Source organism: Oncorhynchus kisutch, linkage group LG24 (genome assembly GCF_002021735.2).
Source record: "Oncorhynchus kisutch isolate 150728-3 linkage group LG24, Okis_V2, whole genome shotgun sequence".
NCBI classification, from domain to species: Eukaryota; Metazoa; Chordata; class Actinopteri; order Salmoniformes; family Salmonidae; genus Oncorhynchus; species Oncorhynchus kisutch.
This window is the reverse complement of record NC_034197.2, coordinates 28,075,069-28,092,530: the sequence shown is the minus strand read 5'-3', so window position 1 is coordinate 28,092,530 and position 17,462 is coordinate 28,075,069. Positions and strand designations below refer to the sequence as shown.

At 43.8% G+C, this 17,462-nt stretch overlaps 2 protein-coding genes across 2 annotated transcripts; one reads left to right on the top strand and one right to left on the bottom strand.

Annotated features, from left to right (window-relative positions):
- Nucleotides 1–220: 220 nt before the first annotated feature.
- wdr46 (WD repeat domain 46) lies at nt 221–6,892 on the top strand. The gene is made up of 14 exons (XM_020459445.2): nt 221–331; nt 865–1,035; nt 1,135–1,215; nt 1,358–1,470; nt 1,564–1,651; nt 2,671–2,732; nt 2,893–2,997; nt 3,087–3,237; nt 3,466–3,701; nt 3,917–4,070; nt 5,558–5,705; nt 5,840–6,030; nt 6,151–6,264; nt 6,404–6,892. The coding sequence occupies exons 1-14, from the start codon at nt 275–277 to the stop codon at nt 6,521–6,523; spliced, it is 1,791 nt and encodes a 596-aa protein (XP_020315034.1). The 5' UTR covers nt 221–274; the 3' UTR covers nt 6,524–6,892.
- A 1,698-nt stretch (nt 6,893–8,590) lies between these two features.
- Nucleotides 8,591–14,262, bottom strand: b3galt4 (UDP-Gal:betaGlcNAc beta 1,3-galactosyltransferase, polypeptide 4). Its single transcript, XM_020458923.2, has 2 exons — nt 14,011–14,262; nt 8,591–13,223 (listed from the first exon to the last, which is right to left on the bottom strand). Exon 2 carries the CDS (start codon nt 12,952–12,954, stop codon nt 11,836–11,838), a length of 1,119 nt encoding a protein of 372 aa, XP_020314512.1. The 5' UTR covers nt 12,955–13,223; nt 14,011–14,262; the 3' UTR covers nt 8,591–11,835.
- Between the last annotated feature and the right edge of the window lie 3,200 nt (nt 14,263–17,462).

Sequence of the window (17,462 nt, the reverse complement as noted above, 5' to 3'; positions counted from 1 at the left end):
AGCACTGAGATGCAGTGCCTTAGACCGTTGCGCCACTCGGGAACCCTTGATATGTAGGGTGGTATTTAATTTAAATATTTTTGTTAGATAGTAGGGTATTTGTTTATTTATTTTTTTCAAGCAAAGTATACGGGAGTTGTACTCCGGTCTAGTAGGTGTAGGTAATGCAACTAATTAGGTGCCAACCGCCCTTATAAACCTCATCGAAGAAGAAGTCAGCCGGTTCGTATGACGTAACAGTTCTTACCGGAAGTAAAAAAAATACACAACATAGATGGCGGCGTCTAGCGAGACAATGTTGAAAAAACCACACGTGGGGAAAAAGAGAAAGGTAAAGTTCTACATTTACCACACCACGTTTACAAATAGATTACTTACGCCTGATCAGCTAATGTAGCTATATTCTACTCTCGGTCTTACTTTTTTGATCCCGCAACACTGATTAAAGGCTACACATTGATTGTAGCCCTGATCCCCTATCCAATTTTCTCAACGCTTTCAGTAACATTACACTGCTAACGATTTAGTGACTGCAGCAGTTTCTCAAAACTCGTTGCTTGCTTGCCATTTTGTTGATACGTTTTCAATTGTTTGGGATAAAGAGTATACTACTGAAATCCCTTTACTTTTAGCTAGCTACTCTGTCTTCTTGAGGGCTAACGTTAGTAATGTAAGCGTTGATGCCGCTACTGTCTGTCTAGCTACCACTGAAACTGGTGAAAGGGCATCTGAAAAAGTTACTTATCTGTAAGATTTTAAGGTTTTTCGTAATATGTATAATGGACAGCATGTAAAAAAATCCAGCCTGCTCCAATTAATGTGTTATTTGACTTAATGATCGATATCTGTTTGTTCTGCAATCAGCCTCCAACGAGATACTGGGAGCGCACAGAGGAAGATGGGAAGAATGATGGAAAGAAACAGAAAGAAGGGGACAACAATGAACAGACTCCGCAACAAAATAACACTAGGACAAAGAAAGGAGGAAAGCGAGGAGGAAAGCGAGGAGGAGCAGGAAAAAAGGTCATATCAGGGGTAAGTGGTAGGTCAATCTGTAGCACTGAAGATTCTTGAAATGTTTCACTCTATCCTTTAAGAATGTGTTTTTCATGAATGTTTAATTCAATCCCACAGAAATCAGATCCATTCCCAGGCTCAGCACCTGTCCCTGAAGAGAAGTTGAAAAAATTCAGGAGGGGAGTGAAGGGAGAACTGGTGAGGCATTTTTGAATACACATTCACCAAGACATTCTGCCAGAATAATGTCACTTACTAATTTTGAAAATATACCATTGTTTTGTACATGTACTGTAACTTCAGTAAGTTGTAAGGTTTTTCCCCACCCCTCTCTCCCCAGCCCCCTCGGCCACAGTACAAGCTCAGAGATGTGGTCATTCGATCAGAGGCTGCCTCAGACCTGGCCCAGAAGCAGAATGCACGATATGACCTTATGCTCCCAGAGGATGCTGGGTAATGTCAATATATTTGCAGGGCCAAGTTTAGTAGACAAAAATGGCTGTCCCGCTATATTCTCCGCAACTTTCTGTTTTTCTCTGGTCTTAGGTTTTTGGAGGGAGACGAAGATGAGGACACATGCACCATCTCACAGGATGACATCGTTGATGCTGTGGATATTACCGCAGGGGCAAAGGTGAGACTCTGAGGGGGCAATAGCTAGGTTTCCATCCAATTGGCGACAGATATTCATGCAAATATGCATATTTTCGCAGAAGTGCTGTGTTTCCACTAAACGGACTTGTTGCAGATAAAAATCAGTGCGTGATGATGATATGTGCGCACAATTTACTTTTTCACTTTTCATGTACCGAATAAAAGTCTAAATTTCAATGTTTCCATCGTATTTTCAACTCTACTAATAGTTTTGTCACAAAAACGTGCATTAAATAGCAAATGTGCTTATCTGGTCTTGGCACATACGCTCTAGCCAACAGCTATCAAATACGGTGCGGGAAGGCTAGTCTACATGAGATTGTTATTGATTCAAGAGCGAGAATATTCTTATTTGTGAAACGGCAGTCAAACATCGACCATTATGTCACCAGAATAAGACCCTTGATATTTATTGGAAAGGGGCATCGAGCTCATCACCAATCAATCAAATGTATTTATAAAGCCCTTCGTGCATCAGCTGATGTCACAAAGTGCTGTACAGAATCCCAGCCTAAACCCCCCCCAAAAAGCAAACAATACAGGTGTAGAAGCACGGTGGCTAGGGAAACCTCCCTAGAAAGGCCACAACCTAGGAAGAAAGCTAGAGAGGAACCAGGCTATGAGGGGTGGCCAGTCCTCTTCTGGCTGTGCCGGGTGGAGATTATAACAGAGAACCTGGCCAAGATATTCAAATGTTCATAGATGACCAGCATGGTCAAATAATAATAATCACAGTAGTTGTCGAGGGTGCAGCAAGTCAGCACCTCAGGAGTAAATGTCAGTTGGCTTCAATATCCCTGTATACTACCACCATTGAGCAAGGCACTTTACCCCTAAGTGCTCCAGAGGTGCTGCTCTGCCACAACCCCTGTGCTGCTCCCTGTGTGTGTCAGGTAGGGTACTGTGATGGCAAAAAATAAAGAATATCCATGCAAATGGACCAATAAATCAAGTAGTATTATTATTGTATTCTAACTCTGTCACACTCTCCCTCCACAGTACTTTAACCTGACCCTGTCTCAGTTTGGGCCTTACCGACTGGATTACAGCAAGACTGGGCGGTCAGTTTCATGTTCTGTTTGTTGAGTGTTCTGTGCAAGCAGGCCAGATATTCTGTTTGTGCTTTTATTGTTAGAGCTGGATTTTCTGGGTAAATTCATTGTGATTAGTTGTTTTAGTCCTGGGAAGTCTGATGTTTTGTGTGTGTTCCCTCTATTCCAGACACCTGCTGCTTGGTGGCAGGAGAGGTCATGTGACCTGCCTGGACTGGCAGTCCAAACAGTTGATGTGTGAGATGAATGTGATGGAGACAGTCAATGATGTAAAGTGAGTACACACACTTACATTCAGTTTTAGGCATAATTTCCTCCTCCCATTGACTCATCCTAATCTGTACTTTTCTGTGTGTCCACTAGGTGGCTCCACAGTGAGGCTTTGTTTGCAGTGGCTCAGAAGAAGTGGCTGTATATCTATGACAACAAGGGCATCGAGCTCCACTGCATCCGCAAGTTCAACGATGTTCTCCGCATGCAGTTTCTCCCCTACCACTTCCTGCTGGCTACAGCAGTATGTAAACTTATACTAACGTTGCAATATGTGTGTATGTGTCAGTGGAATCAATTGTGTAATGAGTGATTTGTGAATCAAGATGTGTAACCCCCAGAGCTTACCTACAAGTCTTCAGGTCTCAGGTTACTTGTCTCGGGTTACTCGACACAACAGGTGAGTGTAGTCTCACCTGTGAACTCATCCTGTCTCTCTCTACCCCCCGTCTTGCTACCTCTCCTCCTCCAGAGTGCGACAGGCTTCCTGCAGTACTTGGACGTGTCAGTGGGTAAGGAGGTGGTGGCCATCTGCACCAAGGCTGGCCGGCTGGATGTGATGGCCCATAACCCTCACAACGCCATCATCCACCTGGGCCACTCCAACGGCACTGTCACCCTCTGGACGCCAAACCAGAGAGAGCCACTTGTCAAGATGCTCTGCCACCAGGGGGGTGTGCGCTCTGTCGCCGTTGACAAGACTGGCACGTGAGTCCTAGTCAAAGACATAATATAGTTCTGGATTTGTTATGAGTGGATTTGGTCTCTCGGCCATTGAAAAGGTGGTTATGTTGTGCAGTGTAGCAGTTGTATTCAATATGATATCCACATTTGGGTCAGTGTTTTGTGATTGGTCTTTGCTTGTGTACTTCCCTAAAATGTCCAGCAGGGGGCTGTCCTGTAACACTCTTCTGTCTGTGCAGGTACATGGTGACCTCTGGCATGGACAAGAAGCTGAAGGTGTATGACATCAGAGCCTACCGGCCCCTGCAATCCTACTTCCTGCCTGCGGGAGCTTCCTGCCTGTCTCTGAGTCAGAGGGGTCTGCTGTCCGCCGCCACAGGAGACATAGTCCAGGTGCTGCTTATAATTTTGCCTATGTTTTTGTCCCATGCCTTTTGTATTTTGCTGTGGTCTTCTTGACACTGCTATTCCATAGTTCCATTCCAGCAAGCCATGGTAACACCTCAGAACTATTTCAACTTATATTGTCCACTGAATCTTGAACCAAGCATACTAATGGAATTGACAGAACTGGAACCGGAACCCAAATACTCATTACTCATGGAGAGAATGGATTGCTCTGAGGCAGCAACATGGTGCCCAGCTCCAACGCTGTCTAAACTCTGTACTTTTCCTGACCGTTTTTTTTTTTTACACTGAGTATTCTTTAAAGGAAAAAATCTACCCAAAACCACTCATTCCTTTTAATTTACAGTGTTAAAAAATATTCTCCTCAGTGTTATTTGTGAACAAATGTTTAATTTTGGTGTTATAATAAGGTTGCTAGCAACATGGAACATTGTGCGAATCTGCAGCTCAAGTCGAAGACAAAATCCACAATGCAATGCTCTCTCTTTGGGCTGCTGTCTTGAGAAATTCTATAGGAAGAGAGACTGCAAAGATTTTATCACCAAGAATGGAACAGAGTTGAAAGCTTAACAAACATAATCGGGTCTCTACTTTTATAGAAAAGTACAACCACTTTGGCTCCGTGGCAGTTTAGCAGATGTGTGGAACATTGTGTAAAAAGCGATTGGTTTGTCTTTTCAGATTAAGATAACTGCATTTGTCGCAGTTCACACTATAATGTGCTCCTTCCTGCAAGGTTCCACACAGCTGACTTCATGCAGATAGTAAACCCACGGGATGTCACGCATACTGCAGTCGCACCTAAATGGATCGTAGCTATACGCCCAGTCACACAAAGACACGTTTGTATCAGGTTAGAAAAAACACTAGCAGATAACAAGCGACTATGCAGTAAAACACGGGATAGCATGACTAATTATGTAACCGCGTGAACACGGTTGGTCGACAGTCTGCTGGGTTGGGTGTTATACGTTCCTTCATTCATTGGATTCCTATCTCCTTTCTATAATATCTCTGGCAACGGCACCATGCAATGCACACTGGACTAGAGGCAGACAAATAGGAAAAAATGTGCTAGACCCTCCGTTAAATAAAACATTTCTCGAGGTAGGAATATAACGATCAGACAACCTCCCGTGTTATGACAGCGACCTGTGTTTAAATCGGACATGTATGATATATGTTTTTGTGATCTAAAAGTCGTATTCCTATTAACTTCCAGTGTAGTGAGAGCGACTTTATCGCGGTGTTACGTCATACCGGCTTGAACGCCAATAACACAGATACACATGAAAACGTGAAATGACCCAGAGAATCGATAGAACATCCCTCAGAGATGCACAAAAACAATATAACATTCAAAATGGGTGAACCTTTCCTTTTAATGTCTGTGTCTTGAGTGTTTCTCTGTTGGAACCTCTGTGCTCATGTTGATATCTCTGTGGTCACGTTGTCTGCTTGTCTGTGTGTAGGTGTACAGAGATGTGTGGGGCATCCCAGTGACCAAGCCCTACATGGCCCACAGGGCAAAGGGCTCAGTTTGGGGTGTGCACTTCTGCCCCTTTGAGGACGTCCTAGGGGTGGGCCATGGAGAGGGCTTCACTAGCATGGTCGTACCAGGTCAGAATGAAATTCGGATTCAAATTCAATCCATATTCTCCTTCCTGTGTGGCGTGTCCAATTGATCTAAATTCTGAGTGACCCCAACCCTGGTGAACAGTCTCTAACTCCATGCTCTCTCTCTCTGCCATTAGGTGCTGGCGAGCCCAACTTTGACGGTCTGGATGCCAACCCGTACCGCAGTGCCAAGCAGAGGCAGGAGTGGGAGGTCAAAGCCCTACTAGAGAAGATCCAGCCAGAACTGATTGGCCTGGACCCTAGCCAGCTCAGCCAGGTGGACCACTCCACCTGGGAACAGAGACATGAGGACAGGGTCCAAGTACTGGTGAGTACTACCAAGGGATGGAAGCAGTTTATCAGAGGGATATTGCACATTGAGAATTAAGATTGTGACATCTGAACTTTTTCATGCATTGATGTTTGTGTGTATGTGGTTTGATTTCAGGGCTTTGACCCGCTGGCCAAGGAGAAGTTTACACCAAGGTTAAAGACCAAAGGTCGGAGTTCAAGTGGAAAAGTGGAAAAGCGCAAGAAGCAAGTGGCACATGAGGACCAGAGGGTGAGTTCTATTACTACAAAAACACCATGCAATTTATATGGAATTATGTCTTTATTTCATCTTTGGATATTTTACTAATTATGTGCATCTCCCTTGGTCTTTCTGCTTCCTACTCTCTCTTGGTGGCTTTCCTCCTCAGGATGTGATCAGGCAAACAGTGGAAGACAGGATGAAGATAGATAAAGAGAGGAAGGAGAAAGAGAAGAAAAAGGCGGCAGCAGCTGGTCAGAAGTCTGCTCTGGACAGATTCAGGAAGTAAGACAGAGGGGACCTGTGTGTGTGTGTAGACGCCTCTGTGGGAATGAGCGTTGACCTTTCAGATAAAGGGCACATTCTGAGTATGGGACATGTTCCTCCGAAGCCCAGCCAGCAGGCTCCAACAGCCACTGCAGACACACAGAACATGCATACCAAACTGTATGAGATGACTTGGAACTGCATCATAATCGGTGCCCTGAGCTCATTCTGTGTGACATTTATAAACTGTCAGTGTATTTCATATCAAAATCTAATTTTATTGGTCACATACACACATTTAGCAATGTTATTGCGGATGCAGTAAAATGCTGTCAGTGTATTTATGCCAGTTGGAAAGGCTGTCATTAAGTATTATCACCTTCTCTATTGTGACAATTATGATGGGTGTTTTCAGTACAGTTTAATACTGTTTTTATATTAAAAAAACATGTCATTTGTGAAATAAAAAAATCATTTGTTCACAAAACAATGTGTGGCGTATTGACCAGTCCTTTTCCATCAGTGGCAAAATATTCCATATTCTACCTCTATAATGTTTCAATTAACTTTAATGTAATGCTGCAGACCGGGAAGTCAAAAGTAGGATGAAATGTCGTCTATCCCCGTTGCTCTCTTTCGGTCTGCTGGAAAGCAAAAACCAACCATCAGTTTTATCTACACAAACACTACTACCAGCATGTCATATCAGTGTGGCATACTAGCACAGCTTTACCAATGTTTTTTTTTTTTTTTAGAAACCACTAAACAAAATGCAAACTTATTGATATTTAGATTCTTCCACAGTCTTATAACATTGGGATAAAATGTTCTGATGTGAACATGAACATTCTTATTACGCCTTGATGGTTTTTTTAGTTATTTTTTACTTTCCACGCCAACTTTCTCATATGGGTTTACTAAAACTTGTATAAAGAGGGGGACTGATCCCTGTCGAGTACATCATTTGGGAAGAGGCATCGTCTCAATGATGGGTGCTGTAGTGCTGGTGTTGCTATTCTGTCTGTCTGGAGCACAGGCTCAGGGTGAGTGAAACTACAACAATTCAAGTTGGCTGAATCTGTAATGAGCTGATAGACTTGGTGCACAACCAGGGAATCAGTGGTGGAACAGAGAAGGAGCTGAGGAACATGGAGGTCAGACTGGGAAGGTGGAGGAGCTGAAGAGAAACAATGCAGCCCATCAGCACACCTGTCAGCCATAGAGTTCTGACTAAATGCAGGTGGTGGAGCTGAATGCTGCTAAGACCGTACTGCAGTGCCATAAGAACAAGGTGGAGGAACTAGAGAGAATAAGCCTTGGACTGTGAGAATGATGTAGAGGAGCTGAAGAAATACAAAACACCCTCAGAGGCCAGAGTGACAGCCAGGTGGAAGAGCTGAAGAAAGAAAAGACCACCTGGGAGGCCAGAGTGACAGCCAGGTGGAAGAGCTGAAGAAAGAAAAGACCACCTGGGAGGCCAGAGTGACAGCCAGGTGGAAGAGCTGAAGAAAGAAAAGACCACCTTGGAGGCCAGAGTGACAGCCAGGTGGAAGAGCTGAAGAGGGAACACAAATCACAAGTGGCATTCTCTTCTGGCTTGGGTGACAGCATTGCAAGCCCCTTCAACATTAAGACATCACTGGTCTGCAGCAGAGTCTTTGCCAACATAGGCACAGCCTACAACCCAACTACAGGTATCATCACGAGTGAAAGGAGTCTTACCTCAGATTCACCGCCTGCGATCGGCATGCTTCTGCTGTAATGGGTGTGAGGTTATATAAGAATGTCCAGTCAATGATTTGGAATGGATCAACCACAATGGTAGTAATGAGTTTGTGACTAGAAGCTTTGGAGCTGGAGAAGGGGGATGTGGTCTACCTGCATCTCACTGAAGGCCAAGGGCTCACTGATATTCAAGGCAACCACAACACCTTTACTGGCTTCCTACTCCTCCCTATGTGAGGGTAACACCACCTTTGAATAATACAATTGCAACAGAATTAAGCATGAAATGTTTGTGTCTCTTTGGGTTTTTGTTAACATTCCTCAGCAGACCAGTAACAAGTGTGGTTTACCTCCCTCAGTAATGTATGATTGAGGACTTTATTAGTGATCAATCCATTCTTGCACACACACATTTTCTGAGTACATTCACACATCCTTCACACTAATACTTCATACTAATCTTCACAGAATAGAGTACTCAATATTCATTCTAATCTTCACAGAATAGAGTACTCAATATTCATTCTAATCTTCACAGAATAGAATACTCAATATTCATTCTAGGAGAGGGAGGAGGAAGAACATACATGGCTACCTGGAACTGTCTCTGTTCAAATAATGCGAATTACAATGTTTCAGTTCACTTCTCACCACGTTAGTATTGAAAAGGTTATTGGAAACACTCCCCAATAACCCCCCCCCCCATAAAATCCAAGAGATGTCCCTTCGTCTACAACATACATCACACATAATGTTGTAAACTGCATTTGAACTTGTATTGGATCTCCTCAGCTGGATTTACACAGGCAGACAAATTCTGATTTTTTTCTCTCACCAATTGTTTTTTGACTAATCAGATACACGCTGAAAAAGATCTGACGTAAAAAGATATACATTTGGTCAAAAGACCGATTAGTGGGAAAAATATCAGAATTAGGCTGCCTGTGTAAACGCAACCCTCTTGACTACAGAAGAGCCCTCTGCAACAGTGGACTGAATCCCTCTCTGGGTCAGACAAATCATTACCCTCCCAGCCCAGAAAAACCAATGCATGTCTTTTATTCACACTCTACTTGCAAAACATGACAGTTACATAAGTTATTGAAGCGGGGTTATAAATACTGCATCTGTGTGTGTGTGTATGTGTTCGCCTATGGCAGTCCATCTCATCTGGTGCTGTTGACTGACCATAGCGTTTGAACCACCAAGGAAGACGAGCTGACTGTGTACTGAGGTGCTCCCTTTGCCTCGGTTTCTTCCTTTGTTCCTTCAAGTTTATCTATAGAACTGCACAGATGAAAGCAAATCATCTATTCAGAATTCAGTTCAGATGAAGGTCATGAGTCGATGAGAGGAACCAATGAAAGAAAACCACTTGTTTTGATTGACATTTCAGCTGAATACATAATAGAGAAAATGCTTGGTACTACTGGAGTGATCTGGAGTGGGTGGGGGAAGAGAGAAACTATCATTTACATTTTTACCATATTATTAAAGTGGAAGCAAGAGTTAGTTGCATTTTGGCAACTTCATGCATCTTTAGTGCTATTGTTTTATAACAGGTGAAAGCAGGCTGAGTCTACTTAGGCAGTAAGTAATCTTACATAGTAGCTATACAGAAGAGACTATGTACTAAGTCCTTTTTGCCGGTTGTTTCAGTCTTACAGTAAGCTGATTACCTTATGCTTGTCTTGTGGCAGGGCTTGTAAACTATTACAAACTACAAAGGGAAGCACAGCCGCAAGCTGCCCAGTTACACAAGCCTATCAGACGAGCTAAATTACTGCTAAGCTCTTTTCGAAGCAAGCAACACTGGTGTTCCGGACGACTGTGTGATCACGCTCTCCGTAGCCGATGTGAGTAATACCTTTAAACAGGTCAACATTCACAAGACCGCAGGCCCGGACAGATTACCAGGACGTGTACTCCGAGCATGCGCTGACCAACTGGCAAGTGTCTTCACTGACATCTTCAACCTGTCCCTGACCGAGTCTGTAATACCAACAGGTCTCAAGCAGACCACCATAGTGCCTGTGCCCAAGAACACAAAGGCAACCTGCCTAAATGACTACCGACTTGTAGCACTCACGTCTGTAGCCATAAAGTACTTTGAAAGGCTGGTCATGGCCCACATCAACACCATTATCCCAGAAACCCTAGACCCACTCCAATTTGCATACCGCTTCAACAGATCCACAGATGATGCAATCTCTATTACACTCCACACTGCCCTTTCCCACCTGGACAAAAGGAACAACTATGTGAGAATGCTATTCATTGACTACAGCTCAGCGTTCAACACCATAGTGCCCTCAAAGCTCATCACCCTGGGACTAAACACCTCCCTAAACACCTCCCTCTGCAACTGGATCCTGGACTTCTGATTACATCACTGCCTGGTATGGCAACTGCTTCACCTTCAACCGCAAGGCACTACAGAGGGTAGAGCGCACGGCCCAGTACATCACTGGGACCAAGCTTCCTGACATCCAGGACCTCTATACCAGGTAGTGGTATAGACTCCAGCCACCCTAGTGATAGACTGTTCTCTCTGCTACCGCAAGGCAAGCGGTACCGGAGCGCCAAGTCTAGGTCCAAAAGGTTTCTCAACAGCTTCTACCCCTAAGCCGTAAGACTCCTGAACAGCTTGTCAAATGGCTACCCAGAATATTTGCATTGCCCCCCCCCTTTTACACTGCTGTTATTATCTATTTATTATTTATGCATAGTCACTTTAACTCTACCTACATGTACATATTACCTCAATTACCTCGACTAACCATTGACTCTGTACCGGTACCCCCTGTATATAGCCTCGCTATTGTTATTTACTGCTGCTCTTTAATTGTTACTTTTATTTCTTATATTTAATTATCTATTTTATACTTAACACGCATTTTTCTTAAAACTGCATTGTTGGTTAAGGGCTTGTAAGTAAGCATTTTACTGTAAGGTCTATACCGGTTGTATTAAGCAGATGTGAAAAATAAAATTTGATTTTAATTAGTAAAACATTCCATTATGCATGAATAACATTACTCTAAATTCTTACATTAATGGCAAATATCCTGTAGGTTGTGTGTTTCCTGGTTAGTAATATTTACATATCTACAGCAGTGTTTCCCAACTCCAGTCCTCCAGTATCCCCAACAGCACACATTTTTGTTGTAGCCCCGGACAAACTCCCTGATTCAACTCAATGAGGGCTTGATGATTAGTTGACAAGTTAAATCTGGTGTGCTTGTCTGGGGCTACAACTAAAATGGGTACTGTTGGAGATACTGGAAGACTGGAGTTGGGCAACACTGGCCTACAGTATGTGTCTGTGTGTGTTCTAACAGTCTTAAATATATCTTCACACTAATTCCCTTCAACTACTGATTCATATTCCTTCAGCTTTGACAAAATGCCAGCATTATTACATAACATAAAATACATTCAAATATTCCTAAAAAGCTATAAAAATAAAAGCACATTTTCATAGTGCACAGTGATTCCTTACCATTCCCAATGAAATAGAGCGCTTGTGCTAATCACAGTATTGAAATCCTGGCAGAGGCACAGCCCCCAAAACACAATAGTTTCCTATCCACGAGGGCAACACCCCCCTCACAGCCCCTGATCCACCCCCAGAAAGGTCCCCAGCATGGCCCGGACTTTACAGACCCCCAGAGAGGCGCGTAGGCCCAGCCAGGAGCAGGGGGGAGGGGAGTGGATGTCAGCCCAAAACCGGAGCATCTCTCTGGGGGAGATGTGGTGGATGGACACCATGGCCTGGTAGCAGCAGCGCCCGTAGGGCACTGCGGGCCCACCAGAGAACAGCGGGCAGTGGGAGGGCAGCACTCCAGCCGCATGGGCACACAGACCCACAAAAACGTCCTCGGGTGGCAGAGGGGTGGGCAGAGGTGAGGAAGCGGCCATCAAGGAGATCTTGAGCAGGGAGGAGCGAGAGAGGATGTAGGCAGTGCCACTGCAGTAGTCAGGGAAGACAGATGCAGGGTACGCCCCTCTAGGGAGGTAGTGCTTACTGTCTGGGTCTCGGTCTGGAGCCACGTGAAGGTGGACCCGGCCAAGGTACAGGTCCCCATGCTCGTAGGTGTTGGTCACGGTGCTCCTGTTCAGGTAGCGCAGCAGGGCCCCGGGGTTGAACAGGACGTCATCGTCCACCTTGGCCAGGAAGTGGGCCTGGGGACAGAAGCGTCGGGCCCAGTTCAGCATGGAGAGGGTCTTCAGGGTCAGGTTAGAGTAGGAGTCCCAGAAGCGCCCTTGGATCAGGTCCCCTCGTTCCCGGGCCTCCTCTATCAGCAGCTTGGCTAGCCCGGGGTCAGAAGCCACCCCGACCATGAACAAGGTCATGACCCTATGACCCCTGACCTCCACCTCCCCACCCCACGTGTCCCGGATGGCCTGGCGGGCCATCTGATTGGCTGGGGCGGAGGTCACCATGGCGATGAGGTAGGGTTTGGCACGCTGGCAGACGAGAGGGCTGGGCATAAGGAGGTACTCCTCGGGTCTGGTTGGGGGGACACTTTGTGGGGGTATGATCCCCCCCTGCGCCTCTACCATTGTGTTCATGTTCATGGAGGTGGCCCATGACTCAATGGAGTCCACGAAGAGCAGAGCTAGCAGGGCAGCACTGACTATCAGCACACAGAGAGCAGGCACCACCCCGAACCGCCCCCGCTTACCAAAGCAGGGCTTACACACCCACAGGCCCCGCCCCACCATGACCTCCAACCTCCACACTGCAGCACCCAGGCAGCTCCACAACTCAACCCTTCTCTCTTTATCCTCCTGTCTTCTTTCACTCCAGCTCTATAACTTCAGAATTATTTTCTTTCCTCGTTTTACTTTCTTGCTGTCTCTTGTATGTCTTTCTCAACCCTCATATAACTCTCCAGATTGTTGGTGGGTGTTTCTTGGATGCTGTCACTCTGCTGGTGGCACGAGACGTCCATTCAGCGCTGCATCATTGTATCCAGAGCAGGACAGGGAAGCTGCGCGTTATAGAGGCAAATAGAATCGGGTTAACACACACACACATTGCCTGGAGCTGTCAATGGCTTCATATCCCACAACACTGTGCGTCAAAGCGTTGTCGTTATTCTCAGGGCAAATGAAAACAAGAGATAAACGTATTTCCTAAAGGAGGACCCTGGCAAAGCTTCTGAATGAGCGGTATCCTTTGTCGCTTAGACCGATCCTTTAAAAATATATAAGATGTGTAGCAGTTGATTCCTGCTATATAAATATCCTGATCATAAACATCCCACTAACCCATAGGCTACACGTATAGGCTACACATCCACCACCAACTGAGACATCGTGCAGTCTGTTAATGATTCACCTAATCTTTAAAACTCCACCCAAACACTTACAGGGAAAACAATAAGGTTTACACTACAGAACTTCCCCATACGTATAAAAATGGCAGTTTAACAGTATACCATGATTTGGTACTGATAGGCTACTAGATACTAGCCTACAGTTGTCATGAGCGTTTTGGCAACAAGAGCGTTACGCACGCAACATTGAGATATACTACATGTATTTGTTTTAAAATGTATATATGAAGTTAGTATGATTGAAGACACCCCAATCCTGATCTTATATTAGGCTCCAAAGAAATTGATACATTTCGGATGCCTATTGCTTATCATCGTTCTGTAGTAATCAACTGTAGGCTCCAGCGAATTTGGAACTTTGAATATATGCATTATTGCATTGTTATTATTATTATAAATGGTGCCCACTCTATAAAATAAAAACGCAATAACATCCAACCTTGAATCCAATGAAGACGACCATGTCAACACATCCTGTCCATGGTTCCGTAATCCTCCGCAATATTGTGTGGCTTCAAATATTCCCCACTGAGCATAATGCAGTAACAATCTCGTCACATCCGGATGCAGGCTGTATCATGCACTTAATGTTGAAGACAGATTGATAAAGTCAATTCATGCAAATATACGTATTCGACATAAGACTGCTTGTGGTCGTGCGTTTCTCTTTTTAATGTAGGACTTTTCGTAGGCTATAGGCTTAGTTGAGAAGATATTAGAAGAAGATAGATTTAGAATATATTATTGCATTTGACAATTCTTCTGTTCTTGATAGTTGCATGACATCTTGTGGACATGTTTGTAAATGTAGCCTATCTTGTCAAGTATCTTTGACCCTTCTGAGCATTATCACACAGTAAGGGTTATGCTACACTACTTGCCTATAATTATTGCTTTTTGATGACCATCAGAATCTCAACTTATTACTTGAGACTTATGTTTGATCATAATGTGGCCAATATTTATTTATGAGCCCTACTAAAGCATTTCCCAAACATAGTCCTCGGGACACCAAGGGGTGCACGTTTTGGTTTTTGCCCTAACACTACAAAACTGATTAAAATGATCAAAGCTTGATAATTACTTGATTATGTCAAACAGCTGTGTAGTGCTTGGGCAAAAAAACTAAATGTGCACCCATTGGGGTCCCAATGACCGAGTATGGGAAACCCTGCCCTACTACATTTTAGTGCTAATCAGTGCTAAAGCTGTGTATGTGACATAAGCTTTTACAAGAAGAGATGGTCTGCAATTGAGCAACCTTTTCATGCCCAAAATAATTCAGGCTGTTCTGGAGGCAAAGGAGGCTCCGGACCGTACGAGATGGGTGTAACTAATAAACTGGCCACTTAGTGTCTATCCACCTCTTCCCAGTTCAAAATGTTTGTGTACAATATGGGGAAAGGGGGATACCTATACAGCGGTACAACTGAATGCATTCAACTTAAATGTGTCTTCCACATTTAACCCAACCCCTCTGAATCAGAGATGCAGGGGGCTACCTTAATCAGCATCCACGTCATCGGTGCCCGAGGAACAGTGGGTTAACTGCATTGCTTTGGGGCAGAATGGCAGATTTTTACCTTGTCAGCTCAAGGATTTGATCCAGCCACCTTTTGGTTACTCGCCCAACCCTCCTACAAGCCAGCCACCCCACCATATTGCCTTTACCTAGCATGTGCTTTTAGATTATAGTATGTAAATAAAACTCCTTAAATTACAGTCAGATTACACAGTCCACACAGTGTAACAGTAGAATAACAGGCATGTATGAGACCATGTGGTGGTCAATTTCTGTATTATCAATGAGGAGAGACAAACGTATATGACAATTCAGAGTTATACTTAAACTGAATAGTGAGAGCTCTGCAATAGCGATGGCTGGTCGACGAAACACCCTCAGATGATTTGTTGAGAGCCCTGACACAAAGGATACAAATATATTTTATAGCAAAGATACACCCGTCTTCATGACAAACAACATATGTGTGGAATGGGTCACAAGGTGAGAAAGTAGTATCACCCAGCCAGATAGCATTTACTATGAAGACTGTTCTTACTGTACAGAGTTTAGCACCTAAAACAAGGCTCCGATTTCATTCCTGGTACTTCATATTACAGAAACACCATTCTATGGCATACATTAATTGTCAACTCCAGATACCCCTAACCAATGTCCTTGATCACACGCCTAGACGAGCTCACTGAGGGGAGAGAGCCCAAGTCATGCACTATCCCAGGATAGGTGCAACATCAGAGATGACATACAATGGTTCCCAGACACTACCCCACACATCCTGTCTCAGACCTTATCTCCCCCAAAGCCGAAGGAGGGAGTGACTGGGCACAGACATTGTGGAGACAAGTAATTGGTTCCCCATTAATCACACCATCCCTTCCCATGGTTTGTAATAGGTAAAGATACATATACACACATGAAGACAATGTTCCCTAATGTCCTCTTCTCTTTCTGATATTCTGCATAGCAACGGGGACATGTGATAGGCAAGCCTGACTTCTCCCTTCTCTGGGCCTCAGGTGACTGAGGCCCATATGGGGAAGGAAGTGCAACTGCCAACACCAGAGTCCAAAGGGATATAATCTAATAACAAGAGTTCAACAGTTTTAATCATATAAGCATTTTAAGCAGATAAGACATCTTAATTATCTATGTTGCCGAGCTAATTCTGATTCTCCCGCCACAACCACCAACCTGTTTTTGAGAATACATATTCAGAAAACACAAGAAAAACAAAGTGCCATGAATGATGTTCTGCCAAATTCTTCGGACACAAATTTTTATTTCAACAACAATAAGCAATGAAGCCTGGAAAAGCGATGTAAAGCCAGTTTAAATATATATATGCACCACACATGAACTAGGGCTTATAGCAAGAACCATATAGGGTGAATTTGGAATAAGTTGGACACTTTTAGTATTTCCATCTTCTGTAACCTTTTTCGACATCTATCCAACATATTAGCCCAACACATGATACATTTCTGAAATCCTCAAGATGTTTCCTAATCACCCACACACACCAAAAAAATGTGATATCATATTCACAGGAGGCATTTGTTGACACTGAGTCAAAACCATATTTTCAGTTCGCATTTGGTAGACTGGGACAGCAGGTTAGATCAACTGGGACACCATTATTATAGTCCTAATTGTACCCCAATGACAATTATATTCAATTTTGTGTGATTGAGAAACATCTGAGAATTTCAGAAATGTATCGTGTTGGGCTAAACCGGATCTCTTTCCTCCATTGGAGAACCCTTTAAGACTGTCCCATGTTAGCTACTCCATGCTGTCCTACTTTAGCTAGCTATGGTTGGTAAAGCAGAAGAAAAAAATACAGAATTACAAAATGTAAACAATAGTTTAGATTTCCTCTTGTCAGACCAATAAATAAAAGCCTCAGTATTCAGAGATGGGCAGTATTTCTGTAAAACCCGAAATAAGGTTTTGTCTAGAAGGGATACAGCTTCAGTCAAATTGGACTTTTCATAGCAGGTTTAGGAGAACTATGCAGCAGGTTAGGATAATTAATGTAGCAGGTTAGGAGAACTAGGTTAGACATGACCACAAGACATTTTAATTTTCACATACATTTACATTTTGGTAATTTAATTCACACTCGTATCCAGAGTGACTTACAGTCAGTGCGTTCAACTAAGGTAGATAAACAACTACATTTCACAGTCATAGCAAGTAAAACGTGTCTGTAACCATTACTGAGAATGTTGTTGATATGCGGGCTATACTTACAAATGTATTTTACATGATGTCCCATTCTATCCGAATTCCCCCTAGGTGGAATTATTAGGCTTATTACAGTCAGATTTAACAAATGGTCAGATTTACACACCATACTCACCTCTCTC